This window comes from Moschus berezovskii, chromosome 7, assembly GCF_049115385.1.
Source record: "Moschus berezovskii isolate FMDL1 chromosome 7, NW_MosBer_1.0, whole genome shotgun sequence".
NCBI lineage: Eukaryota > Metazoa > Chordata > Mammalia > Artiodactyla > Moschidae > Moschus > Moschus berezovskii.
The window spans coordinates 60,522,811-60,550,064 of record NC_142466.1 but is presented as its reverse complement, the minus strand read 5'-3'; the positions used below and the strand labels follow the sequence as shown (position 1 = coordinate 60,550,064).

The 27,254-nt window shown below is 36.2% G+C and overlaps 1 protein-coding gene across 5 annotated transcripts in view; it reads right to left on the bottom strand.

The window, feature by feature from the left end:
* VPS13A (vacuolar protein sorting 13 homolog A) overlaps window positions 1-27,254 on the bottom strand; it is a 247,632-nt gene that overhangs the window by 112,103 nt on the left and 108,275 nt on the right. For all 5 annotated transcript variants that reach the window (XR_008686092.2, XR_008686091.2, XR_016037846.1 and 2 more), the window contains exons 28-35: window positions 25,978-26,043; window positions 25,635-25,788; window positions 24,498-24,614; window positions 24,315-24,418; window positions 15,015-15,182; window positions 13,263-13,567; window positions 4,069-4,216; window positions 1,648-1,798 (exon numbers count right to left, since the gene is read on the bottom strand). Coding sequence is in view for 2 of the 5 variants with exons in the window: in XM_055426921.2 (XP_055282896.2) it covers window positions 1,648-1,798; window positions 4,069-4,216; window positions 13,263-13,567; window positions 15,015-15,182; window positions 24,315-24,418; window positions 24,498-24,614; window positions 25,635-25,788; window positions 25,978-26,043 (1,213 nt within the window). In the remaining 3 variants the exon portion in view is untranslated. The remainder of the gene's footprint in view (window positions 1-1,647; window positions 1,799-4,068; window positions 4,217-13,262; window positions 13,568-15,014; window positions 15,183-24,314; window positions 24,419-24,497; window positions 24,615-25,634; window positions 25,789-25,977; window positions 26,044-27,254) is intronic.

The following is a 27,254-nucleotide window of genomic DNA, read 5'->3' as shown; positions in this document are numbered from 1 at the left end:
GTAATACAAACTGGTTTTCCAGTGAATATAAAATGTTATGCTTATACTATATTATAGTCATAATAATGCAATACCATTATGTTTTTAAAATATATATATCTTAACTGAAAACTAATTTTGTTAGAAAAATGGCACCCAGATAGACTTTCTTGACTTAGGGTTGAGACAAACCTTAAATTTGTAAAAAATGCAATGTCTGAGAAAAACAATAAAAATGAGGTGCAATAACATGAGCTGTACCTGAATGGGTATAAAGAAAGTAAACTCTGAGTTACTGGAAATACAAAAATTGTTTTCACATTTGGATGATGGTTTGACCATATATGGAATCCTAACTTTAAAATTATTTTCTTCAGAAATATATTTTCCAATATTACCCCACTGTCTTTTATCCTCCATTAATCCCATCCCATCCAGTTTCATTCATGATGAATCTAATTCCAGTCACTTTTTTTCTAAGCCCTAACAGGCAGCCTGGTATTCTTCAATATTACTTCTGTTGTTCTGACATTTCATGAAAATACGTTTGCATGGAGAGTATTCAATCAGCTTGAAACTGGGTAGATTCTTTATATCCAATAATTTGTTTCAATATTTACTTAGTTCTATAGAGTTTTCATCTAGGAACTCTTTCTTATCTTAGGAAGACAGAAGGTAGTGATGGAAGGATTCAATTCTTATACTCCTAGAAATCTGTTTTTATGAATTAGTTAATTTTCTGTTCACATTCTCTTTTGTTTCTTCAATTATTTTTGTTTCATTCAAGAAACACTATTCTGTTTATCTTGCTTGTTCCTATACTTGGGTTCTTCATGATTTTCTTTATATCTGACCATTAATGTTTAACTATAAAGTACTGGATTGGTTATTCTAGCCAGTAAGAATCATGATTCCTAAAATCTTATAAATAAATGTAAGGTTGTTTCTTTGCTGGGATTCTGACTGGAAAAGCTGTGCAATATGTCAGGCCTTGGCAAGTGGGGATCTTGTAAAATAGTGGATTTCAGTTTGAGGTAGGGAGACTTGGGGTTCCCCCAAAATGCCAGAATGAGGAGAATTTATTCCAGTGAAGCAAAATCATCTAGTAGTTCTAATTAACCCAATCTCTTTATGTGCTGGTATTGAACTTAGACCCTAGTTAGGTTTCTAGTAATAAATTAAATCCAACATTGGATGCAGCCTTCAACTAAGTTACAATTCCCTCTGCTCTATTTTATCAATGTATCTTCTGAATATTTGCTGGAGTCCATCACTAATGATCATCCTCTTTTGAGACTGCTAATATTTTGATACTTCTAATATTAATATGAAATATTCCATCGGAACATATGTTTCACTAGGAACAAGGGAGAAGAGAAAGGATGAGGAGAAAAACTGAAAACTGAAAAAAAGGAACTTACAGGGCAGTTAGGATAACAAGAAAAAAATACATACTAAGGAATTTTGTCACAAGAATTAGAAATTTGATTCAAAGAAAAAAAATCAACAGAATGACTAATAACAGATAAATCAGAACTACTTGAGTAAGATTAGCTAAAGAGAAAAGGTTTATAAATCTTATTTTACCCAAACGTAAAATTAGGGAGAATGAAAGGAAGGACAGATGGAAAGGAGGAGGAGGAGGACGAATTTAAGGTTAAGACATACCTGCTGAATGGTGTGAAGCAGTGGCAGCACCACTAGTAGTAACACTGGACTGATCTTTCGTTACTTCATGTGAAGCACTATCACCTTCATACCATATGTTGCCATATAATGTTTTAAAAATGGTTGTTATATCTTCTTGACTAAGAATGAACTGTTAAAAAAATAAGATTTGACCATTTCAACATTACTACCTCATGTAGTGAAAAACTTTTATACAAGAAAAACTGTTTCATTTCAAACCCCTGCAAAACCAACTTTTAACACATTAGATAATTCTATTAACTGAATGTTTCATTTTCTAAATGACCATGTATTCTTTAGTACCCTGTGAAATTAAATGCCAGTATCAATACCAGAAGCTATGAATGATAAACTTTGTTACGAATGCAGCAATTAGCCTAAGAGTTTTAAGCCTTCAAAATGAACTTTCATTTTTAAGTATCCATGTAGCTACTCTGTATTTTTTTTGGTTAGTAAGCCCCTCAATTGACAAATATGGAATAATGAAAAATAATAAATTCAGAACACTTCCTAACACCATACACAAAAATAAATTCAATATGGATTAAAGACTTAAATATAAGACCAGAAACTATAAAGCTTTTAGAGGAAAACACAGGCAGTACACACTTCAGCATACATAACAGCAAGATTCTCTTTGTCCCACCTCCTACAGTAATGGAAATAAAACAAAAATAAACAAATGGGACTTAAATAAGCTTAAAGGCTTTTGCACAGCAAAGGAAATAATAATCAAGATTAAAAGATAACCCTCAAAATGGGAGAAAATAATTGCAAACAAAACTGACAAAAGATTAATCTCCAGAATATACAAGCAGTTCACACAGGTCAACATCCGGAAAACAAACAACCCAATCAAAAAATGGGTAGATGAACTAAACAGACATTTCTCCATAGAAGACATTCAAATGGCTAATAATCATATGGAAAGATGCTCAACATCACTCATTATTAGAGATATGCAAGTCAAAACTACAATGAGATATCACCTCACACCAGTCAGAATGGCCATCATCGAAAAAATCTACAAACAATAAATGTTTGACAGGGTGTGGAGAAAAGGGAACCCTCTTGCACTGCTGGTGGGAATGTAAATTGATACAGCCACTATGGAGAACAGTATGGAGATTCCTTAAAAAACCAGGAATAGAACTATCTCATAAGCCAACAATCCCACTACTGGGGATACACCCTGAGAAAACCATAATTGAAAGAGACACATACACCCCAATGCTTGCTGCAGCACTGTTTACCATAGCTAAGACATGGAAGCAACCTAGACGTCCATCAACAGATAAATGGATAAAGAAGTTGTGGTACATATACACATAGGAATATTACTCAGCCATAAAAAGAACACATTTGAGTTAGTCCTAATTAGGTAGATGAACCTAGAGCCTGTTATTCAGAGTGAAGTAAGTCAGAAAGAGAAAAACAAATATCACATATTAATGCATATATATGGAATCTATAAAGATGGTGCTAATGATCCTATGTGCAGGGCAGCAGTTGAGATGCAGAGATAGAGAACAAACTTGTGGACACATTAGGGGAAGAAGAGAGTGTGATGAACTGAGAGAGTAGCATGGAAACATATAAATTACCATATGTAAAACAGACAGCCGGTGGAAATTTGCTGTATGATTCAGGGAGCTCAAATCAGATGCTCTGTAACTAGAGGGGTGAGATGGGGTGAGAGGGAAGTCCAAGAGGAGGGGACATATGTATGCCTATGGCTGATTCATGCTGATGTATGGCAGAGACTAATACAATTCTGTAAAGCAATTATCCTGCAATTAAATTTTTTAAAAATAATACATTTTTAAAATTGAAAATATTTTATAATATGTTATACATGAATTATTTTACCTGAACCTCACAAAAGTTCTAGGTACAAAGAGTATAATCTTGATATTATAAGAAGCTGAGACTTAAATGATTAAGTATCATGCTTAAGTACACTTAAAGCAACACACTAACTCAAAACTATGCTTTGCGAATTCAACATTAAACCACTAGCGTAAGACCTGTCTTGAAAGCTGTGACAGTTAATTTTATGTCAACTTGACTGGGTTATAGTATGTACAGATTGAGTGAAATATTATTCTAGGTGTTATATATACATATGGTATTGCAGACCATCTACAAATGCTCAGCTCCCTTCTGGGGTGGCAGATCCACTAGAACAAAATTGACTCGTCTCCATTTAAAAATGAAAAAAAATATTTTTCTGAAAAAAGAAAAGATCAACATTCAATGCATTCTAGGTTATACACATGAGCTACTATCTCTTTTCTGACCAAGGTACTTTTACATAACTTGTACATACAAAACAACTTATGTCCCCAAACAATAACTTTTAACCAACAAAAGATACATCAATAAGGATTCAAACGTTACCTCCATGGGCTTTAGCTGAGCATTTACATTGAAACAAGGAACTTCCTGGAACCACTCCCACGATAAATTTCGCTCAACCATCACCTCAAGATTTAATGGCAATAATAGATCCAGTACTTCCTGGTATGCATCATTAATATATTGAGTCCTATGAGTAGAAATAAAATTGTTTTGAATAAATTTCATACAGTATCAGAAAAAATCAATCATTTTACATATAATAGAAATCAATAATTTTGTGTGTGTGCAGAGGAAAATAGAATCAAATAGTCTTTCCATGTAAAATGAGAGATGTTCCACGTCCCCAGAAACCTAGGTAACTTTTCTCTGAGCTGAACTTCTCTGTGTTGAAGAAAAATAAAACTTTTAAACAGGATTTTTGTAGTATATTAAAAAGTGCCTCTTGAGAAACCTGGATACAGGTCAGGAAGCAACAGTTATAACTGGACATGGAACAACAGACTGGTTCCAAATAGGAAAAGGAGTATGTCAAGGCTGTATATTGTCACCCTGCTTGTTTAACTTATATGCAGAGTACATTGTGAGAAATGCTCGGCTGGAGGAAGCACAAGTTGGAATCAAGACTGCCGGAAGAAATATCAATAACCTCAGATATGCAGATGACACCACCCTTATGGCAGAAAGTGAAGAAGAAGTAAAGAGCCTCTTGATGAAAGTGAAAGAGGAGAGTGAAAGAGTTCGCTTAAAGCTCAACATTCAGAAAACTAAGATCATGGCATCCAGTCCCATCACTTAATGGTAAATAGATGAGGAAACAGTGGAAACAGTGGCTGACTTTATTTTTCTGGGCTCCAAAATCACTGCAGATGCTGACTGCAGCCATGAAATTAAAAGACGCTTACTCCTTGGAAGGAATGTTATGACCAACATAGACATCATATTAAAAAGCAACAAAGGTCCATCTAGTCAAGGCAATGGTTTTTCCAGTGGTCATGTATGAATGGAGAGTTGGACTATAAAGGAAGCTGGGTGCCAAAAAATTGATGCTTTTGAACTATGGTGTTGGAGAAGACTCTTGAGAGTCCCTTGGACTGCAAGGAGATCCAACCAGTCCATCCTAAAGGAGATCAGTCCTGGGTGTTCATTGGAGGGACTGATGTTGAAGCTGAAACCCCAATACTTTGGACACCTGATGTGGAGAGCTGACTCATTTGAAAAGACCTTGATGCTGGGAAAGATTGAGGGCAGGAGGAGACGGGGACGACAGAGGATGAGATGGTTGGGTGGCATCACCGACACAATGGACATGGGTTTGGGTGGACTCCGGGAGTTGGTGATGGACAGGTAGGGCTGGCGTGCTGCGGTTCATAGCAACGCAGAGTCGCTGAGCAACTGAACCTTTCCTGTGTAATACCACAAGTATCCTGAGTTTTACTACCACTTTATATATTTATTATTTTAAACTTTTTATTTTGTATTGGTGTACAGCTGATTAACAAACAATGTTGTGACAGTTTCAGGTGAACAGAGAAGGAACCCAGCCATACATACACACGCATCCATTCTCCCATCCAGGCTGCCAACCAACACTGAGTGGAGTTCCATGTGCAGTATAGTAGATCTTTGCTGGTTATCCACTTCAAACATAGTGTATACGTGTCAATCCCAAACTCCCCAGGTATCCCTTTCCCCATCCCTCTCCCCTGCAACCATAAACTCATTCTCTAAGTCTATGAGTTTCTTGCTATTTTGTAAGTAAGTCCATTTGTATTTTTTATTTTTAGGTTCCACATTTAAGGGATGTCATGCGATATTTCTCCTTATTTGTCTTTCTTCCCTCAGTATGACAATCTCTAGGTCTATCCATGTTGCTGCAAATGGCATTATTACTTTTTAATGACTGTTCTACCACTCTTTAACATACATTTAATAGGTCACTGTCTGTCTGTAGTTTCAAATAGAATGATTCATGAGGGTAGGGACTATATCTTATTCTTTGATGTACTGTCAGTACCTGGCTCAGATGATAACAATATGACATGTACTCTTTAATTATTTGCTAAATTCAAGAAAGTGAATCAATATATAAATTTATAAACAACATATGAGAGTATCTATCTCCCTGCACCCAGATTGAGAATTACTGATTATTAAGATCTGTCAAATTTAATAGGCAAACAATACTATTTCACTGTATTAATTTTCATTCCCTTGATTACTAATGAAGTTGAACATTTCTATTAGCTAGGTACCAGCTATTATTGTTCCTAAAAAGAATCACTTAGTCTTGTTCTTTACTAATCTTTCAAATTATATTTTTCTTCCTGTCTTAAAATATCTAATGATTTTCATTGTTTATTAAAGATGTTGCTAATTATCCTATATGCTAGCATTTGGTTTTTGTAATTAATATTCAGAAACTTATATTGTGAACAGTCAAAGCCAACTGATATTCTTCCCTTATCATTTTCCTTCTGTTTATAGTGCTTGAAAAATTTATCAAGTTTTTCTCTACCATATAACTGGTACTTATGTGTTATTTGTGTTTAGTTTTTTAAGATCATTATTGAGATAATTCATACATTATGAACATGTGATTCACTCAATTTCAGTTTTTATGCTCTGGGGACATTTTAAACAGCAAAATTACCAAGGAAAATACCCTAGATGTAAAAAAAAAAGGGGGGGGACACACAAAAAGAACATGTGTCTACAGCAGAAGAGCTTACATAAGAAGGCAGGGTATTCTTCTTTAACACCTCAGCTGGGAACACAGGCCTTGGGAGACTCAAACGTCTTACAGCTAGCTCTGTGCAATCCCAAAAATGACTGTGAAAGTGACATGAATGTTGATTTTGGGGTTACATCTAAGTTTCAGCAAGCAGAAACACTCACAAATATGGAATGTGTGAATAACAAGCTTCACTGTTATATATGAATAATGGCGATATACACACATGCACCCACACAGTCAGCTGGTGAGTTTTATACTATTTCATTATCTTAATTATTGTAGTGTTATAATATATTTTAGTAGTATTTAATGAAATTTAATATTTCAGTAGTGGAAACAGTGTCAGACTTTATTTTTTGGGCTCCAAAATCACTGCGGATGCTGACTGCAGCCATGAAATTAAAAGACACTTACTCCTCGGAAGGAAAGTTATGACCAACCTAGATAGTATATTAAAAGCAGAGACGTTACTTTGCCAACAAAGGTCCATCTAGTCAAGGCTATGGTTTTTTCAGTGGTCAAGTATGGATGTGAGAGTTGGACTATGAAGAAAGCTGATCGCCAAAGAATTGATGCTTTTGAACTGTGGTACTGGAGAAGGCTCTTGAGAGTCCCTTGGACTGCAAGGAGATCCAACCAGTCCATTCTTAAGGAGATCAATCCTAGGTGTTCATTTGAAGGTCTGATGCTAAAGCTGAAACTGCAATACTTTGGCCACCTCATGCGACAAGTTGACTCACTGGAAAAGAGTCTGATGCTGGGAAGGATTGCGGGCGGGAGGAAAAGGGGACGACAGAGAATGAGATGGCTGGATGGCATCACCGACTCGATGGACATGAGTTTGAGTGAACTCCAGGAGTTGGTGATGGACAGGGAGGCCTGGCGTGCTGTGATTCATGGGGTCGCAGAGAGTCGGTCACGACTGAGCGACTGAAATGAACTGAACTAAGGTTGTTATGCCCTATCTCAATTCTTTCTTTTGAAAAATCTTTGCTACATCCTGCCCCTTATTTATATTTCCAGAAAAACTTTACAATAATTCTGAAAGACTTTAAAAGAACTGCTGTTGTGATTTATTGAGTGCATTAAATATACAAAATTAATTATAAGAAACTGACACCTTTATAATACTAGATATAGGAAAATAGTCTCTCTACAATTACTTATGATTTCTTACTGGCCCTCAGTTAAATTTTACAATTTTCCTTATAGAAGTATTATATACATATATCTTTTAAAAATTTTATATTACAATTAACATCTTTGCAATAAAGTTATTTCAGGGAAAATGGTTTACTCTATAAACAAGTAATTCTATTTTGAGGAATTCATCTGAAGGAAACGTATTACCCTAAAGAAATGATCTGAAAATCATGTAAGTATTGATAAAGAAATCAATCAGCATTATAATGCTATTTAAAACAATAAAAATGAATCAACTTAAGTTTTTAACAACAGGAAAATAGATTTTTTAAAAAATTATAGATTAAAATATTTAGAAAAATAATGCACTCAAAATGGGGCTTCCCATGCAGCTCAGTGGTAAAGAATCTACCTGCCAATGTAGCAGATTCAGGAGATGTGGGTTCAATCCCTGGGTTGGGAAGATCCCCTGAAGAAGGAAACGGTAACCTAAGCCAGTTTTCTTGCCTGAATAATTTCATGGACAGAGGAGCTTGGCGGGCTACAGCCCAGAGGGTCGCGAAGAGTCAGATACAACTGAAGTAACTTAGTATGCACACACAATTTATTCACCCCTTGTAAAAACTGCTCACTATGATACTTCATGTTTCTAGCACAGTGCCTGGGATATACTACATGCTTAATAAATACCCAAATATTCAACTGATGGAAATTTATCCTTCCATTTAAGATAAAATAATATGAACTAGATTTACCCTCCTGCCTGAAAGAATTCCTCCCTGTCCCCCTGCAACAAAGACACACATACAAAATACATTAACAATTGATTTTCAAGACATCAGGCAATGGGCAGTGATTACTGAGAAACAAGAAAAAAACAAGATGAATCCCATGACTACCCCAACTTCAACTGTTTTGAGATAATTTAAAGGTCATTAAAAAGCAAGGGAGTGGATAATCCAAGAAATAACCAATAAAAGTCCATGAGTTAAGAAAAGAGCTGAGAATCCAGGAAATCAAGGCAGGTAGAGATCATATGGCAAAATGCCATAGAGGTCAGGGCTACAGAGAAGAACCCCAAAATTTCAGCACTAAATGCATATACAAGAAAAGAAATGTTCAAATCAGTCATCTGAATCACCATCTACAGAAAATTAGAACATGAGAAAAATTAAAATCAAAGGAAGCAGAAAGAATAATAAATATCAAAGCAGGTATAAATGAAAGAGAAAACAGAAGAGAGATATCCAAAAGCTGGTGCTTTAAAAGCAATAAAACTGATTGTTCAAGAATGGATAACCAGGGAATGGCCAAGATGGAGAACAGAAGGATTGGAAGATCACCTCCTCTTAGTGGCACACCAAACTTACAACTATTTACAGAGCAGCTCTCAATGAGAATGACCTGAAGACTAGCAGAAAATCTCTTCAAAACTAAAGATATAAAAAGGATCAAGACAGGTAGAAGGAAGGTAGACACAGTGCAGTAAAGAACCATACCCCCAGGCAGGCCACAAATGGAAGAAGGATCATTATAATTGGGAAGTTCTCCCCAAGGAACTAGGGGTACCACCCTCCTCATCAGGCTGCCCAATCTAGAGTCCCCAGAATGAGTGGCTTTGAAGACCAGTGGGGCATACTTTTGGGAGAGTCAGACAGCAGTTGCAAACAGACTCGACTCTTAAAGGGCACTGACTCTCACATGATCTAAGATCTAGGGAAGAAGCAGTAACTTAAAAAGAGCCTGGGTGAGATCAACTTGCTATCAGAGAGGCTTCCAGAGAAGCAGGAATCTTCTGGGACTCACACTGGGGACAGAGACACTGACAGAAGCCATTTTTGGACCCTTATTCAAACACAAGGACAATGCTCTAGGAAGCACCATTTTGGAATCCTCTCTCTAGCTCATAACACTGGGACCTGGCCTAACTCACCAGTTAGTAGGTACCAGTCCTGGGACATCCCACATCAAGCAGCTAGCTGAATGTGGGCACAGCTCCATCTACCCACAGCAGGCCAACTCCTATAGGATCCCCTGAGCTCCTAGCTGGCCCAGGAATCAGCTCTGCCACCAGTGGCCCAACACTAACTCTGGAACCCTTGAGCTCTTCAACCATCCAAATAACTGACCTTGACCCTCCCAACTCTGGAACACCCCAAACACGCAGCCAGCTTTATCAGGAACTAGCCCTGCTCAGCAATTCCACTCCTGAGTATTTATCCAAACAAACAGTAATCTGAAAGATATACATACCCCAAATATCAATAACCTCAGATATGCAGATGACACCACCCTTATGGCAGAAAGTGAAGAGGAACTAAAAAGCATCTTGATGAAAGTGAAAGAGGAGAGTGATAAAGGTTGGCTTGAAGCTCAACATTCAGAAAACAAAGATCATGGCATCTGGTCCCATCACTTCATGGGGAATAGATGGGGAAACAGTGGAAACAGTGTCAGCCTTTATTTTTCTAGGCTCCAAAATCACTGTGGATGCTGACTGCAGCCATGAAATTAAAAGACACTTACTCCTTGGAAGGAAAGTTATGACCAACCTAGATAGTATATTAAAAAGCACAGACATTACTCTGCCAACAAAGGTCTGTCTAGTCAAGGCTATGGTTTTTCCAGTGGTCATGTATGGATGTGAGAGTTGGACTGTGAAGAAAGCTGATCGCCGAAGAACTGATGCTTTTGAACTGTGGTGCTGGAGAAGACTCTTGAGTGTCCCTTGGACTGCAAGGAGATCCAACCAGTCCTTCCTCAAGGAGATCAGTCCTGGGTGTTCATTTGAAGGTCTGATGCTAAAGCTGAAACTCCAATACTTTGGCCACCTCATGCAAAGAGCTGACTCACTGGAAAAGACTCTGATGCTGGGAGGGATTGGGGGTGGGAGGAGAAGGGGACGACAGAGAATGAGATGGCTGGATGGCATCACCGACTCGACGGACATGAATTTGAGTGAACTCTGGGAGTTGGTGATGGACAGGGAGGCCTGGCGTGCTGTGATTCATGGGGTTGCAAAGAGTCGGACACGAGCGACTGAACTGAACTGAATTGAAGTTCAGTGCATTATTTTACAACAGTTAAGAAATGGGAACAATCTAAATGTTCATCAGTAGGTAAATGGATAGAGAAGATGTGGGGGGTGTGTGTGTATATACACACACATGCACACAACGAAATATTACTCAACTATTATAAAAGGAATGAAATCTTGTCATTTGTGACAACATGGTGTCCAAGAGGATAGTAAATCAGACAGAGAAACAAATACCACATGATTTCACTTACATATAGAATTTAAAGAACAAAAGAAATGAACAAACATAACAAAAAAGCGTCACTGATATAGAGAACAAATGTGCTTGCTAGAGAGGAGAGATGGGGGAGGAGAGAAATAAGTGGAGGAGACTAAGAGGTACAAACTTTCAGTTACAAAATAAATGCATCATGGGTATAGTGTGGAGAATATAGTTAATAATTATGTAATATTTTTGTATGGTCACAGATGTTAACTAGAGATGTAACATGGTTATCTTTCTGAAATATACAGAAATACTGAATCACTATGTTGTGTAACAGAGACTAACAGTTCTGTAGGTCAGTTATACTTCAAAACAAACTCATAAAAAAAGGAGTTAAGATATGTGGTTACCAGAAGCAAGGGATAGGAGGAGGGCAATCTGCATGAAGGTAGTCAGAAGGCACCAACTACCAGTTGTAAGATACATAAGTACTACAGATATAATGTACAATATGATAAATTAACACTGTTGTATGTTACATAGGGAAACTGTTAACAGCATAAATCCTAAGCACTCTCATCACAAGAAAAAATATTTTCTATTCCTTTAATTTTGTCTCTATATAAGATATTTACTAAACCTATGTTGTAATCATTTCATAATGTATGTAAGTCAAATCATTATGCTGCATACCTTAAACTTATACACTGCTATATATCAATAAAACTAGAAGAGAAAGAATAATGGATACATTTATCCCACAGGGAAAAAAAAAAGAGCAATAAAACTGATAAACCTCTAGCCAGAATGATTAATAAAAAGTATAAATTATAAATATCAAGAATAAGGGAGATAATATCAATATAGGTATTAATCAATACGAATATTATCAGCTTTATGTCATAAAACTCTAAAATGTAGATGAAAGACATGTTTCTTGAAAATATTAACAATCACTCATAAAATAATCAATTCATATAGCACCAAGCTTACTAAAGAAATGGAAACTGTAGTTACATATCTTCCACAAGCAAATCCCAGCCCCAGTGGCTTCACTGGTGAATTTCACTAAATATTTCAGGAAGAATATAACTGTACTATATAACTATCACAAGTGTATATACATCAAACTTGTCAAACTGTATACTTTTAAAAATACTCAATTTATTATATACTAATTATATCTCAAGTAAGGCTATTTTTAAAATGTTCAGTTGATGGAAAGTGGCAGGAGGGACACAGACATGCCAGGAGCCAAAGAGAAGCAGCAAAAATAAAAGGAAAACAATAAATAGAATGAGATTAAAGGAAAAGAGCAAGTGAGAGGTTTAAACAGAAATGAATCCCAGTTGTAAAAGGAACAGGGTATTAAATCTAGACTGTGTGATTAGAAATAGCACAGTAGAAGTTTTGGAAATATCTGGATATTCACTTAATTCCCCTAATTACTAATCCTATGCAGAGTGAATATATAAGACTGTACTCTACCCAGTGTGGGTATGTGTGTGTGTGTGTGTGTTTAATTAGCATATCAGAACCACAGCACAAAGCTGATAGAGTACTTTGGGCATGCTGTATTTCCAGAAAGAATGAATATATTAGAAATTCTCCTATTTCTTCCATAACCTTCTAATTTATGAAGAACTGCCAATAAGTACAAATATACTTCCTCAGGTAACAAATTTTACAGCATGTCTAATTATCTAATATTTTCTAGGTATTTATTTATTTAATCACTAAATTTTTATTTTTTATTGAAATATAATTGATTTACAACGCTTACTTTCTGGTGTACAACAATGTGAATCAGCCATAAGTAGACATCTACCCCCATCTTCCTTGAGTCTCCCTCTTCCCCCCATTTCACCCCTCTAGGTCATTACAGAGCGCCGAGCTGAGCTTCCTGTGTTTTCTAGGTTTTTAAAAACTAGAAGACAATAATTGATTTTACCAAAAAATATTTGAGGAAGGGAAAAAACCCCACAAAATTAAGTATAGTTATAATAAAATTAAATTCCATTCTAAAAATAAAACTCAAGATACTAAAGCCTTCAATAGAAAAAATTAGAAAAAGACTGCATTCTACATAAATATACTTGTGAAAAGCTTACCTGTATAGTCGCATTTCACTCAGCTTTATCGTTATCAAATCAATAATGGGTGGGGGGTTGGTCTGACTCTTTGTTATTACATGGAATGTATTTTTCATTGTAATTAGTCCAAAATCAGCGACAAAAACATTTTCAGAAACTGGAGACTGTGGGATAACCACAACAGGGGCTTTGATGTTAACATCCAATGCCATTCTAGAACTCCTTTGTGCCAGTTCTTTTACACCAGTAGCAGCCATTCCTGCTGCCTGAACAGTTGCCTCAGCTAAGGCTTGTTTACCTGCTTGAAAATTATCTATAAAAGCCTATAAAGAAAACAGAATTATATTCTTAAGGCTACCATTAATGAAAGAAATGATTAAATGTATCACTATTTATGATTTTACCTCCATAAGAAAAACTTTCTCTTGGTATAACTAAGCAACATTTATTCAAAGTCTGTCTACATTAAACCTTAATCTTCTTCAATAGAAGCTGGGAAACAAAAAGATACAGATACAGAAACACAGTAAAACAATAAAAACCTAGTCCCTGGACCAAAGCAGCGTGGGGGTCTTGCAATGTTTCACTGGTATCTATTTCTCTTTTTATCTCACTTTCCTACCGGCTAAACAATAGTGTTGTATATTTCCCTATAAAACCTCAATGCACAGAGAGCTTATTTATATTTGCAAGGTAAAACAGTGATAAAAATATTTGTCAAGAAAACTGCATGATAACCTCAGTTTAAAAGATCACAAGACAACAACATTATTTATTTTCAGAATCAAGAGCTGACTCTGAAAAGACCTTGATGCTGGGACAGATTGAGGGCAGGAGGAGAAGGGGACGACAGAGGATGAGATGGTTGGATGGTATCACCTACACAACTGACATGGGTTTGGGTGGACTCCAGGAGTTGGTGATGGACAGGGAGGCCTGGCGTGCTGCGGTTCATGGGATTGCAAAGAGTCGGACACGACTGAGATACTGAACTGACTGACTGAACTAACTGATTATCTAGTTTACACCACAATTTAGTTAAAGGAATGAAAAGTGAAGTCAGAGACAGGCATGACACTCACAGGAAAAAATATCTGCTGTCAGCAAAAGAAAAACTATGAAAGGCAGAAATAGAGTTTATATACTTTAGGGAAATGTCACAGGGATTAAATCTAAATCCCACAAAGTGAAAGTCACTCAGTTGTGTCTGACTCTTTGTGACCCCATGGACTACACAGCCCATGGAATTCTCCAGGCCAGAATACTGGAGTGGGTGTAGCCTTTCCCTTCTCTAGAGGATCTTCCCAACCCAGGGATCGAACCCAGGTCTCCTGCATTGCAGGCAGATTCTTTACCAGCTAAGCCACAAGGGAATATTCATAGAATGCAATAGAAAATGTAATTTTCTTAATGATTATCTGAAACCAAACCGGACTTAAATTGTATATTTAGCATTTTTAGTAAGAGCTGAAAGGTAAAACACGAATTATGTATAAAGAATTAAATTAATATACATAACATATATAAAATGTACATATACTTAACGTCTATAAAATATATATTTCATTAACTAGAACATTCCCATGTGAAAAATGACACTATATAAATGATACTATATACATTTCAGTCACGATAAACAGTACCCGGAATATTTTCTAAAAACCAGGGGGAAATAATCAAGCAAGGAATTCCTTATCTATGCTTGAGAAACAGCAAACACTTTCCAACTAGTAGGCAAAAATAAATTAAAAAATCAATTAACATACTTACCAATATAGTATACAGAAATTTTTTGACGAGAACTACTTCAATGCAACCAACAGTTAAATTAACTTGCATATCAACTACATTCATATCTGTGTATGCAGAACCAGCAGTTGCACCCATATAAGAAACCATTTTGAAGCTGAAAACTTCTTTTCCGGTAATATAAACAGCCTTAAAGAGAGAAAATTTCAATCATCAAAATCCACTTTGGATAGAATGTCTTCAGTGCAAAAATAAAAACAAAACATACACACATATTTGGAAAATCTTCAAACAGTCAAGCCAAGTATAAATAAGACAACAATTCTAACATCCTTACTAGAATCTACACAAGATTATTCAAAACAGAAGTGGCAGTTCCCTTTTGGGATGAAATCACTTTGGTAGGTTTGGCACAAGATTTTTTTAGTGGGAAAAACAGAAAAAAAAATTATCAGAATACACCTTTTCATTTAGTGAGTATACTTTTGTACTGAGAACTGCCATATAAATGTATTTTTCATTCACTGTCAAAACTTATAATCTATTTTCTTGATCTGAGGTATGTGAATAGATTTTCCAGATCCTTCAAAGGAGTCTTCTCCTATCACAAAACTCTGTTCCTTATTAGTTTGTTGAGTCATCTCAACTGCCAAATAAGAATTACCTACAGCAGTATGACGTCTCAAGCTCCACAATACACTAAAAATGGTTGGAGATGTTAGCAGATGTGGAACGACAGATATATTTTGAAAGACTAACAGAGTGCTCACTAACTTAATTGTTAACTACTTTATAGTTTTCTTGACCCTCCTAAGTGCTAGAAATAGGGCAGAGGGCTGAAGAACCATAAGTAAACAAATTCCAACCATGAAACAAAAAAACCTCAGGAATCAGAGATAGTTGACTGAAGGTTGAGCAGTAAGATGAGACTCTCCTGAAGTCTATAGGTATTCTGCTTCTGCCTAGGAGACAGAATGCTGAAGAGAGGTCACTGCAAACCTTAAGAATGAGAAAAACAAGAACAGACAAACTATAAAATTTTTAACTTTTCTTAAAGAAAGAAAGAGAAGTCACTCAGTTGTGTCCAACTCTTTGCGACCCCAGGGACTGTAGCCCACCAGGCTCCTCCGTCCGTGGAATCTCCCAGGCAAGAATCCTGGAGTGGGTTGCCATTTCCTTCTCCAGGAGATCTTCCCAACCTAGGGACTGAACCTGGGTCTCCTGCATTGTAGGCTGACGCTTTACCATCTGAGCCACCAGGGAAGCCTCTTAACTTTTCTTAAAACCATTAGAAATCTGAGGCTACAAGCCAACAAAGCAGCCTGAAATCTAAAGAAAAAATAAGGTACCTTCAAGAAAGACAAAATCTTAAGCACCAGCTTACCTAGGACAAGGGCCAGGAGAAAAGAGATGCCATATACCATATACATTAGGTAAGAAGAAATGAGATAAAATGGTAAAGGTTGACTATGAACGAATAATGGGAGACACAGAATCCCTGGGAGCCACAGACACAGAGGAGCTCACACTCAGTTGTAAGCATTTCATTGTGCACTTTATGTTGGGAGTTCCTGAGTGACAGGGTCACAGTGGAATACTAGAGGAAGATTTCATTGCTACAATCCTCAAAGAAAAGAGAAGCCTCCACCCTAGAAAAGGCCCAAAGTACCATCAGGATTATTGCCTCAAACAGAAGCCTTAAGAAATAATGGGAAAGGCAGTAACCTTGTTCCCCTCAGCTCTCCATTAACATGATTTAACTCCCCATGCTAACACATTAGCAGAAAAAGAAGGCACACACACTTTCAGACATAAATACTGTTCACTTCCATCTCTATTACCCTATACGTGAAGTCCAACAGTCAATCATTAGCTACAAAACACCCCAAAAAGAAAGAAAAAAAAAAGAATGACAAAGCAATCAACAGAATCATACTTGCCTATAACATAGATGTTGAAACATTCAGCCAATGGATTTTTAATTATTATCATTAATAAGGCAAGTGCTTTGAGAGGAAAATATGAATAAACAGACTAAAGAATTGTGAGCCGAGAAATGGAAAACAGAAAAAAAGGTAAATATTAAAGATTAAAAAACAGGGTAGCAGATGAAGAATACTTTCAGTGGGTTTATCACTATATTCAATGGAGCCAAGGACACAATGAGTGAACTTAAAAACAGGTCAACAGAAATTATACAAATGAAACATAATGAGAAAAGAATGGGAAAGAACTGAGGATCTAAAGGTCATGGGATGATCTCTAACAAGAATCTAAAAGTAATTTTTGGAACCCAAGAGGATGGATAAGGACGAGATGGAGAAGGAAAGGGAGGTGAGGGAGGAGGGAGATGGAGGTAGGAAGAACTACCTGAAAAGACATAAAAAATATTGAGAGAGAGATCCAAAAAGCTCAGAAAACTTCAAACAGGACAAATATGAAAATATACTCACATATATATATATAGACACACTATACACAAATCTAGAAAGGCAGTCAGATAAAGACAAGAAATGTACACCTAGCAAAAGTATCACTCAGATAATGAAGGTGAAATAAAAGTGCTTTTTTCCCCAGTTCTGAGCCCTCCTTCCTGTCAGAAGATGAGATAAATCATAACTAGCAGAGGTGCATTGTAAGAAATCATTAACTTCTTCAGGTAGAAATAACAGAATTTTGAAGCTACATGAAAAAATTAATTCCAGAATGGTTAGAATAAAGATAAGGTGTATGTCTTGTAAAAAATTAATTTCTCTAAAAGAAAACTAAACCTAAATCAGTACACATACATTGCAAACTTTCAGCATATACAAAAGTAAAACATATTACAATAACACTGTGAAAGGCAACAAAAGTAGGAACTGACAGTCGAGTGTTGCTAGGATACACTACATAAGCAGTAAAATACTATCAGAACGTAGACTATAATATCCCTAATACTATTAAATTAATCAATGAAAAGCAGAATAACTTCCATAAGTCACATGAGTGACTTGTGACTACCCCGCTTGAGTCCAACAGAAGAGAAGAAATTTTCGTAAAACAGTGTTTAGTGCAGAGATTGTGGCCTAGGAGACAACAGGCATAGATAAGGGGTAAATAAAAAGATCATACTAAAAGATGGGTATTTTAAGTAAAAACCTGTATTTTGTAACATAAGGTCCCCTCATTCTTCATCCAACTGGTTCCTTGAACTTACACTATCAGGCCTATACTTACAGTACTTTTCTAAAAGGAAAATGACAGGCCCGAGAGAAAAAGAAAACAAACAAACAAAAAACTCTACAGATACTCAAGTTTTGAGGCTATAAAATCACTGCATTACTGCCTACAATCTGTCATGATGTTCACCTGTCCAAAGTCCTGCCTACACAAAGCTTCCAAACAGCTCTGAATATTTAGGCAAAATTACCAAGTCCTTCTAAGAGAAAGAAAGTGAAACTGTCATCAGGATCAGCAATTTGACTGAACATTCACACTAGGCCAGAAGATACAGAATAACATGCTTAAAATCATCTAGAAAAGAAAATGCAAGCTAAAGAATCAAAATCCAGTCACAGTACTCTGCAAATATAAATATAATGCAACATATAAATGTTCATGGAGTATCATTCTTACAACTATGAGCCCTGTCTAAGAAATCTACTGGGGAATAAACTTATGAGTAGCCAAAATTTTGGAGATGTCAGCAGAAAGACTGGCGAAGACTCCCATTTAATAAAGAAATTTTTTTGAATATTCTGAATCAGAGTATTACCATTTTGCAAGCCCTTAAGAAATGATGGTTTTTAACATTACAAAGACAGCCAGAAACTATGTGACATCATTTGAAGATACTCAACACAATCTATGAAGTATTCTTGTCTTCTCCACCCCCCACAAAACAAACAAAACAAACTCCCTGAATCTCACTGAATGAAATTTAACTTATCAATTTTATTTTCTTGGGCTCCAAAATTAATGCAGATGGTGATTGCATGAAAATACGCTTGCTCCTTGGAAGACAAGCAATGACCAACCTAGACAGAGTATTAAAAAGCAGAGACATCACACTGCTGACAAAAGTCCATACAGTCAAGGCCATGGTTTTTCCAGTGGTCACGTATGGATGTGAGAGTTGGACCATAACGAAGGCTGAGCACCGAAGAATTAATGCTCTAGAACTGCGGTGCTGGAGAAGACTACTGAGAGTCCCTTGGACAGCAAGGAGATCAAACCAGTCAATCCTAAAGGAAATCAAGCCTGAATATTTATTGGAAGGACTGATGCTCCAATACTCTGGCCACCTGAAGCAAAGAGCCAACTCATTGGAAAAGATGCCAATGCTGGGATTGAAGGTGGAGGGGAAGGGGATGACAGAGGATGAGATGCTTGAATAGTATCATCAACTAAATGGACACAAGTATGAGAAAACTCCAGGCAGGGAAGCCTGGCATGCTGCAGTCCATGGAATCACACAGGATTGAACATGACTTAGCAAATGAACAATAACTGTACACAGTAAGAAAAGGATATTTATTTAAATAAATGATGCTAGGAAAAAAGAAGCCAATGTTAAAAAAAGTGAAACTGGATTCCAGCCTCAATCATACTTAAAAAAAAGTCAATTTCAAGTAGGATGAAAGATGTAAGTGAAAGGCAAAATCATATAACTTTTAGAAGGTAACGTAGGGGAATATCTTTATGAATTCAGAGAACCAACTGATTTAGAAAACGTAAAACTCTCAAACCAAAAAGAAGAATAAAATTCAACTTCATTAAAATTAACAACTTTTGTTTCTCAAAAGACATCATAACCAAACTGGGAATAACTATTTGAAACAAAAATAAACTAAGCAAGGAATAATACAGAACATGTTAAATGATTTCCTACAAATCAATGAGGAAAAAAATTAACATTCCTTCCCCCAAAATTGGTAAATCAAATCAGGGATCAGCAAACTACCAACAGCAGGATTAGGTAAGAATGATTTTCGTATCTTTAAGTAGTTAAAAATAATCTAAATAATAGTAATATTTTGTGAAACATGCAAGTTATATGAAATTTTCATTTTATTATCCCTAAAATAAAATTTTATTGGAACACAGTCAAATCATTCATTTACACATTACCTATGGCTACTCTCACATTACAATGGCAGAGCTAAATAGTTTTAACAAAAATTGCATGGCCCACAAAACCTAAAAGACTTACAATCTGGCTATTTACAAAAAAAGTTTGCTGACATTTAACAGACATTTCATAGAAAAGCAAGCATAAATAGTCTATAAATATATGAAAAATATGCAACTTCACAACTCGTAAGAAAAATACAAACTGAAAACACCATATTATATACTCCAGATCTTCAAAAAACTTAACACAACAATCTCGAGCACTGGCATTGAAATAAAATACCAGATCTCTATTCCACTGCTCCTGGCAGTACATGACTCTCTGGAAATGCTAACGTGAGATATGTCCAAGAATATACCAGAAAACATGTACAAGACTAGTTACAGAAACAATGCTCATAAAACAAAAGAAGAGAAACAAAATATCAATAGAACAATGAATAGATAATGATACAGACACAAATCAAAGTTAACAAAAAAGGAAAGGAAAATGGGGGTAGGACAAGAAGATACAAGTTAGAAACTTCATTTCATAGCTTTTTTTAAGTTGGATTTTTAACCTTAAATATGCATTAAAAATAAAATTATAGGGGGAAAAAGGTACAAGTCTTGGGTTAGAGTATCAGTTCCATTTCTAACTACCTGTATGTCTTTTAGTACACTCATCAATTTACATTAGCTTTACTTGCTAAATAGGATAAATAAAATGGACAATATGCTTTTCCTCAGTGCTCTAATAACATAATTTTTCTTTCAAATAAAAGCAATGGAAGCAAATCAAACCATGGCTTCTAAAAAGTTTCTTGTTCTTTATACCTATGAGCCATGCACCTGTGATGTTTGGGGGATGCTTGCTATTCCATACTAACAAATAACAATAAGAAATGTAAGGAATAAGAATTTTTATTTAACATATAAATCAGGTCATCTCATCCGTATTATTTGCTAATAAGCTGATATATCTATTTTCTTTTCTCCTGTCATATTCCAAACTTTGACTTAATGACTCAACAAGTACCTCAGCCTTTTCTAATCCTACTGTTTGATATTCTCTTCACTCTTTTATATATACCACCTTATCGAGATGCTTTTGATCAAAAGTAACCAGTACAACTCCACAACAGTGTCTAATCTGAGAGCCTTACTCTCTTGCACTCAGTAACAAAGGACCTGTCTTTCAATCACTAGACACACAGTTCAAAGGACTCCTAACATTAAAATGCTATCTTAGTAAGCATCCATGAAAATGAACTTTGAAAATCTCATTATTCAATCTGATTTCATAACCTCTGGTCTGAAATCTAAAATGCATAACAAAGTTCACAGTATTTCAAACTAAGATCATGGCATCTGGTCCCATCACTTCATAGGAAATAGATGGAGAAACAGTGGAAAGTGTGTCAGTCTTTATTTTTTTGGGCTCCAAAATCACTGTGGATGCTGACTGCAGCCATGAAATTAAAAGACGCTTACTCCCTGGAAGGAAAGTTATGACCAACGTAGACAGCATATTAAAAAACAGAGACATTACTTTGCCAACCAAGGTCCGTCTAGTCAAGGCTATGGTTTTTCCAGTGGTCATGTTTGGACATGAGAGTTGGACTGTGAAGAAAGCTGAGCGCCGAAGAATTGATGCTCTCGAACTGTGGTGTTGGAGAAGACTCTTGAGAGTCCCTTGGACTGCAAGGAGATCCAACTAGTCCATTCTAAAGGAGATCAGTCCTGGGTGTTCATTGGAAGGACTGATGCTAAAGCTGAAACTCCAATACTTTGGCCACCTCATGTGACGAGTTGAATCATTGGAAAAGACTCTGATGCTGGGAGGGATTGGGGGCAGGAGGAGAAGGGGATGACAGAGAATGAGATGGTTGGATGGCACCACCAACTCGATGGAAGTGAGTTTGAGTGAACTCTGGGAGTTGGTGGTGGACAGGGAGGCCTGGCGTGCTGTGATTCACGGGGTTGCAAAGAGTCGGACACGACTGCGCAACTGAACTAAACTGAAATGAATAAGTAAAAAGGGCACTTGCTACTCTCCAACCTACCCCCAACAATCCCCAACACTCCAGGAGTATTACTAGTACTAATTTCATTTATGAGATACTTAATCCTCATTTTACAAATAAAGAGTCTGAGATTAGGCCACACAACTACTGAAGAGCAAGGCTAAAATAAGAACCCAATTATGCCTAATTTCAAAACCTATGGACCCAATAAGACACACCATTAAAATCCAACAGCTCTTTAATTTACACCTATGACTAATCTTACAAATAGCTGTGAAAAGAAGGGAAGCGAAAAGCAAAGGGGAAAAGGAAAGATATATCCATGCAGAGTTCCAAAGAATAGCAAGGAGAGATAAGAAAGCCTTCCTCAGCGATCAATGAAGAGAAATAGAGGAAAACAATAGAATGGAAAAGACTAGAGATCTCTTCAAGAAAATTAAGAGATACCAAAGGAACATTTCATGCAAAGATGGGCTCAATAAAGGACAGAAATGGTATGGACCTAACAGAAGCAGAAGATATTAAGAAGAGGAGGCAAGAATACACAGAAAAACTGTACAAAAAAGATTTTCACAACCCAGATAATCACGATGGTGTGATCACTCACCTAGAGCCAGACATCCTAGAATGTGAAGTCAAGTGGGCCTTAGGAAGCATCACTGCGAACAAACCTAGTGGAGGTGATGGAATTCCAGTTGAACTATTTCAAATCCTGAAAGATGATGCTGTGAAACTGCTGCACTAAATATGCCAGCAAATTTGGTAGCCTCAGCAGTGGCCACAGGACTGGAAAAGGTCAGTTTTCATTCCAATCCCAAAGAAGGCAATTCCAAAGAATGCTCAAACTACCATACATTTGCACTCATCTCACACGCTAGTAAAGTGATGCTTAAAATTCTCCAAGCCAGGCTTCAGCAATATGTGAACTGTGAACTTCCAGATGTTCAAGCTGGTTTCAGAAAAGGCAGAGGAACCAGAGATCAAATTGCCAACATTCACTGGATCATCAAAAAAGCAACAGAGTTCCAGAAAAACATCTATTTCTGCTTGATTGACTATGACAAAGCCTTTTACTATGTGGATCACAATAAACTGTAGAGAATTCTTAAAGAGACGGGAATACCAGACCACCTGACCTACCTCTTGGGAAATCTGTATGCAGGTCAGGAAGCAACAGTTAGAATTGGACATGGAAAAACAGACTGCTTCCATATAGGAAAAGGAGTATATCAAGGCTGTATATTGTCACCCTGCTTATTTAACTTATGTGCAGAATACATCATGAGAAACGCTGGGCTGGATGAAGCACAAGCTGGAATCAAGATTGCTGGGAGAAATAACCTCAGATATGCAGATGACACCACCCTTATGGCAGAAAGTGAAGAAGAATTAAAGAGCCTCTTGATGAAAGTGAAAGAGGAGAGTTAAAAAGTTGGCTTAAAGCTCAAAATTCAGAAAACTAAGATCATGGCATCCGGTTCCATCACTTCATGGTAAATAGATGGGGAAACAGTAGAAAGAGTGTCTGACTCTTATTTTTCTGGGCTCTCAAATCACTGCAGATGGTGACTACAGCCATGAAATTAAAAGATGCTTACTCCTTGGAAGGAAAGTTATGACCAACCTAGGCAACATATTAAAAAGCAAAGACATTACTTAGTCAATAAGGGTCCGTCTAGTCAAGGCTGTGGTTTTTTCCATGGTCATGTATGGATGTGAGAGTTGGACTATAAAGAAAGCTGAGAGCCGAAGAATTGATGCTTTTGAACTATAGTGTTGGAGAAGACTCTTGAGAGTCTCTTGGACTGCAAGGAGATCCAACCAGTCCATCCTAAAGGAGATTAGTCCTGAGTGTTCATTGGAAGGACCGATGTTGAACCTGAAACTCCAATACTTTGGCCACCTGATGCGGAGAGCTGACTCATTTGAAAAGACCCTGATGCTGGGAAAGATTGAGGGCAGGAGGAGAAGGGGACGACAGAGGATGAGACGGTTGGATGGCAACACTGACACAATGGACATGGGTTTGGGTGGACTCCGAGAGTTGGTGATGGACAGGGAGGCCTTGTGTGTGTGCTGCAGTTCATGGAGTCACAAAAAGTCAGACATGACTGAGCGACTGAACTGAACTGAACTGATGACTAATCTTAAAAAAGAGAACTATGTTTAATAATGTTAATTAACAGAAACAATTTCATACCTTTTTGTATACAGCTGTTATGTCAGAATCCAGGACAATTATATTCCTTAGCTTTGCATTTGTTTCAGTCACTGATGGCCTCATAATGATTTCACAATCAAGCCCTAAGGGGAAAAAAGAATCATTCAATTCCTTTTCCTTCATTTAGTAATTCTGAACTCACTTTTTATCAAATCTTGTTACCTTCTATTTTAATTTCTGAAATGTTACGTTTCTGATCTTGAATAAAGATCTGTAAACACGATAATTCTGCTAAAATCTGCAAGGTAATAGTATCTTCATTCTTGGATGATTTTAAAGCTGCAAAAAGAAACTCATATTGTAAAACATAAGATAAAAATTTTAGTAGTTATCTTACTACACTCATAAAGTAACTGAAAGCACAACAATAATGTGAATACTAGAGGAACATCTGATTTGCAAACTGAAAGCAAGCAATAATATGTTACCTACTAAGTTATGAATTCTAGAAAAATAATCAAATCCAATGAAACCAAAGCCAAACAAATGCAGACAAAAAGACAAAACAAAATAGTTCTAGATAAGAATAACATTTGAAACTAAGTCGTACCTGTAAAATCAATCTTTGGCAATTTACTGATAACAAGGTGATACTTGTTATTATCCAAATTATAACTTTTGACTGCTTAAAAATAGCACTTGGTTTAAAAATATACACTCATATTATTGAAATTTTGTTAGTCCTATGTTTCTAATCTAAAATAATATTTTGTTGTTCAGTCATTTCCGACTCTGAGACCCCATCAACTGTAGCACGCCAGGTTTCCCTTTCCTTCACCATCTCCTGGAATTTGTGCAAACTAATGTCCTTTCAGTTGGTGATGCCATCCAATCATCTCATCCTCTGTCAACCCCTTCTCCTCCTTGCTTCAATCTTTCCCAGAATCAGGGTTTTAAATTCATGAACTCTAACTACATTAAATTTATAATTTTCAGATGGCGCTAGTGGTCAAGAAGCCACCTGCCAATGCAGGAGATGGAAGAGATGCAGATTTGATCCCTGGGTCAGGAAGATTCCCTGGAGAAGGGCATGGCAACCCACTCCAGTATTCTTGCCTGGAGAATCCCATGGACAGAGTCAACTAAAATGAATGACAAGATAAATAAAAGCTACTTTCTTCAGCAATAATCACTTTACTAATATTTTTTTAAATTAACTTGGTACATAATGAATCTTTCCAGATAATAATCTAGGCAACAGAATTCTGAAGTCAATATCAAAAGTTAATAATAAGCCAAGAACCAAAATTTATTGATCTATTTGGTAAAAATTTGAAGTTGAATTTTAAAGAAACATACGTATTTTTTTAATAACCTCCCCTTTGTCTTCAGTCTCCAGAACATGCACCGGGGCTGGTTTCTCCTCCAAATATGGAAGGATATTATTAAAATAATTTATTGTATTCAGAAGTGCTTCAGTATGTAAATGAATATCCAAAGAGGAAAAATTCACCTAAAGAACAAAACTGATTTTAGTAACACAACAAATATTTGTTTGCCTGTTCTTCATGGTATAAAGGATGCAATTTATAATAGTCAATTTTTATCCTCAAGGATCTTACAGTTCCATTTAAAATTTTTATAATACATTTGCTTAGAAATACAGAATCTAACTAAAAAATAAATTATTATTCACTTATACCTTTATCAGTTGCACAACACTGTTATAAGCATTCTTCAATATTGTTGCAGGTAAATTATTTTCAACCTACCCAAAGTGAGAAATACAAATCTGTTAGATTATCACAGGAACACAATTGCACATACAATTACACAATGGTTCTAATACACATTTTTATAATTTTTTGAGCTACATATGTACATATAATTACTTAAACAACTGCTTCACCAGAATAAAAGAAACTTGGTAAGTATAGAGCAAGTATTCTATAAATGCTACATACTATCTTGCTACCAAGAGTAGAAATTTAGATAAAAAAGATACGGTACATACATATAATGAAATATTCATCATAAAAAAAGAACAAATTTGAGTCAGCTCTAGTGAGGTGGATGAACCTAGAGCCTGTTATACAGAGTGAAGTCAGAAAGAAAAAAACAAATATCATATATTAATGCATATATATGGAATCTAGAAAAATGAAATTGATGAATCTATCTGCAGGGAAGGAATGGACATGCAGATATAGAGAATGGACTTGCAGACACAGTCGAGGAAGGAAAGAGTGGGACAAATAGAGAAAGGAGAATCCCAGGGACGGGGGAGCCTGGTGGGCTTCCGTCTATGGGGTCACACAGAGTCAGACACGACTGAAGTGACTTAGCAGCAGCAGCAGCAGCAGCATAGACATATATACACTACCATGTACAAAACAGACAGCTGGTGCAAAGCTGCTGTAGAACACAGGGAGCCCAGCCAGGCATTCTGTGAAGACTGAAAGAGGTGGGGTGGGGAGGCGAGGGAGGCTCAAGAGGGAGGTGATAAATGTACAATTATGGCTGGTTTGTGGTGTTGTATGACAGAAACCATCACAACATTGTAAAGCAATTTTCTTCCAACTAAAAAGTAAATTTAAAAAAAGAAAAAAAAAATCCCACCAAAAAAAAAGAGTGGAAATTTAGATATTATCACACGTAGAGGACAATCATTTAATCATCCACAACTTTGTAAGGTCCTTCCCAAATCTTCCTGAATGCTAAAATTTTGACAGAATAGTCCACCAGGTATCAAATATTCTGTGTTATATTTAGATCTGAAACATTTTTATATTGATAATATAAAAGTTGTTTAATTCATAAACAACATAAACACTAAAAACTGCAACAATAATAGTAAAAAATGGTCTTAAAAGTTATATAATGCTTATTGAACATTATTCTTACTATAAAGTACTATAATTATTAAAATAATGTGGCACTTATGTAAAAACAGGTCAACAAAAACAAAGGCAAAATCAT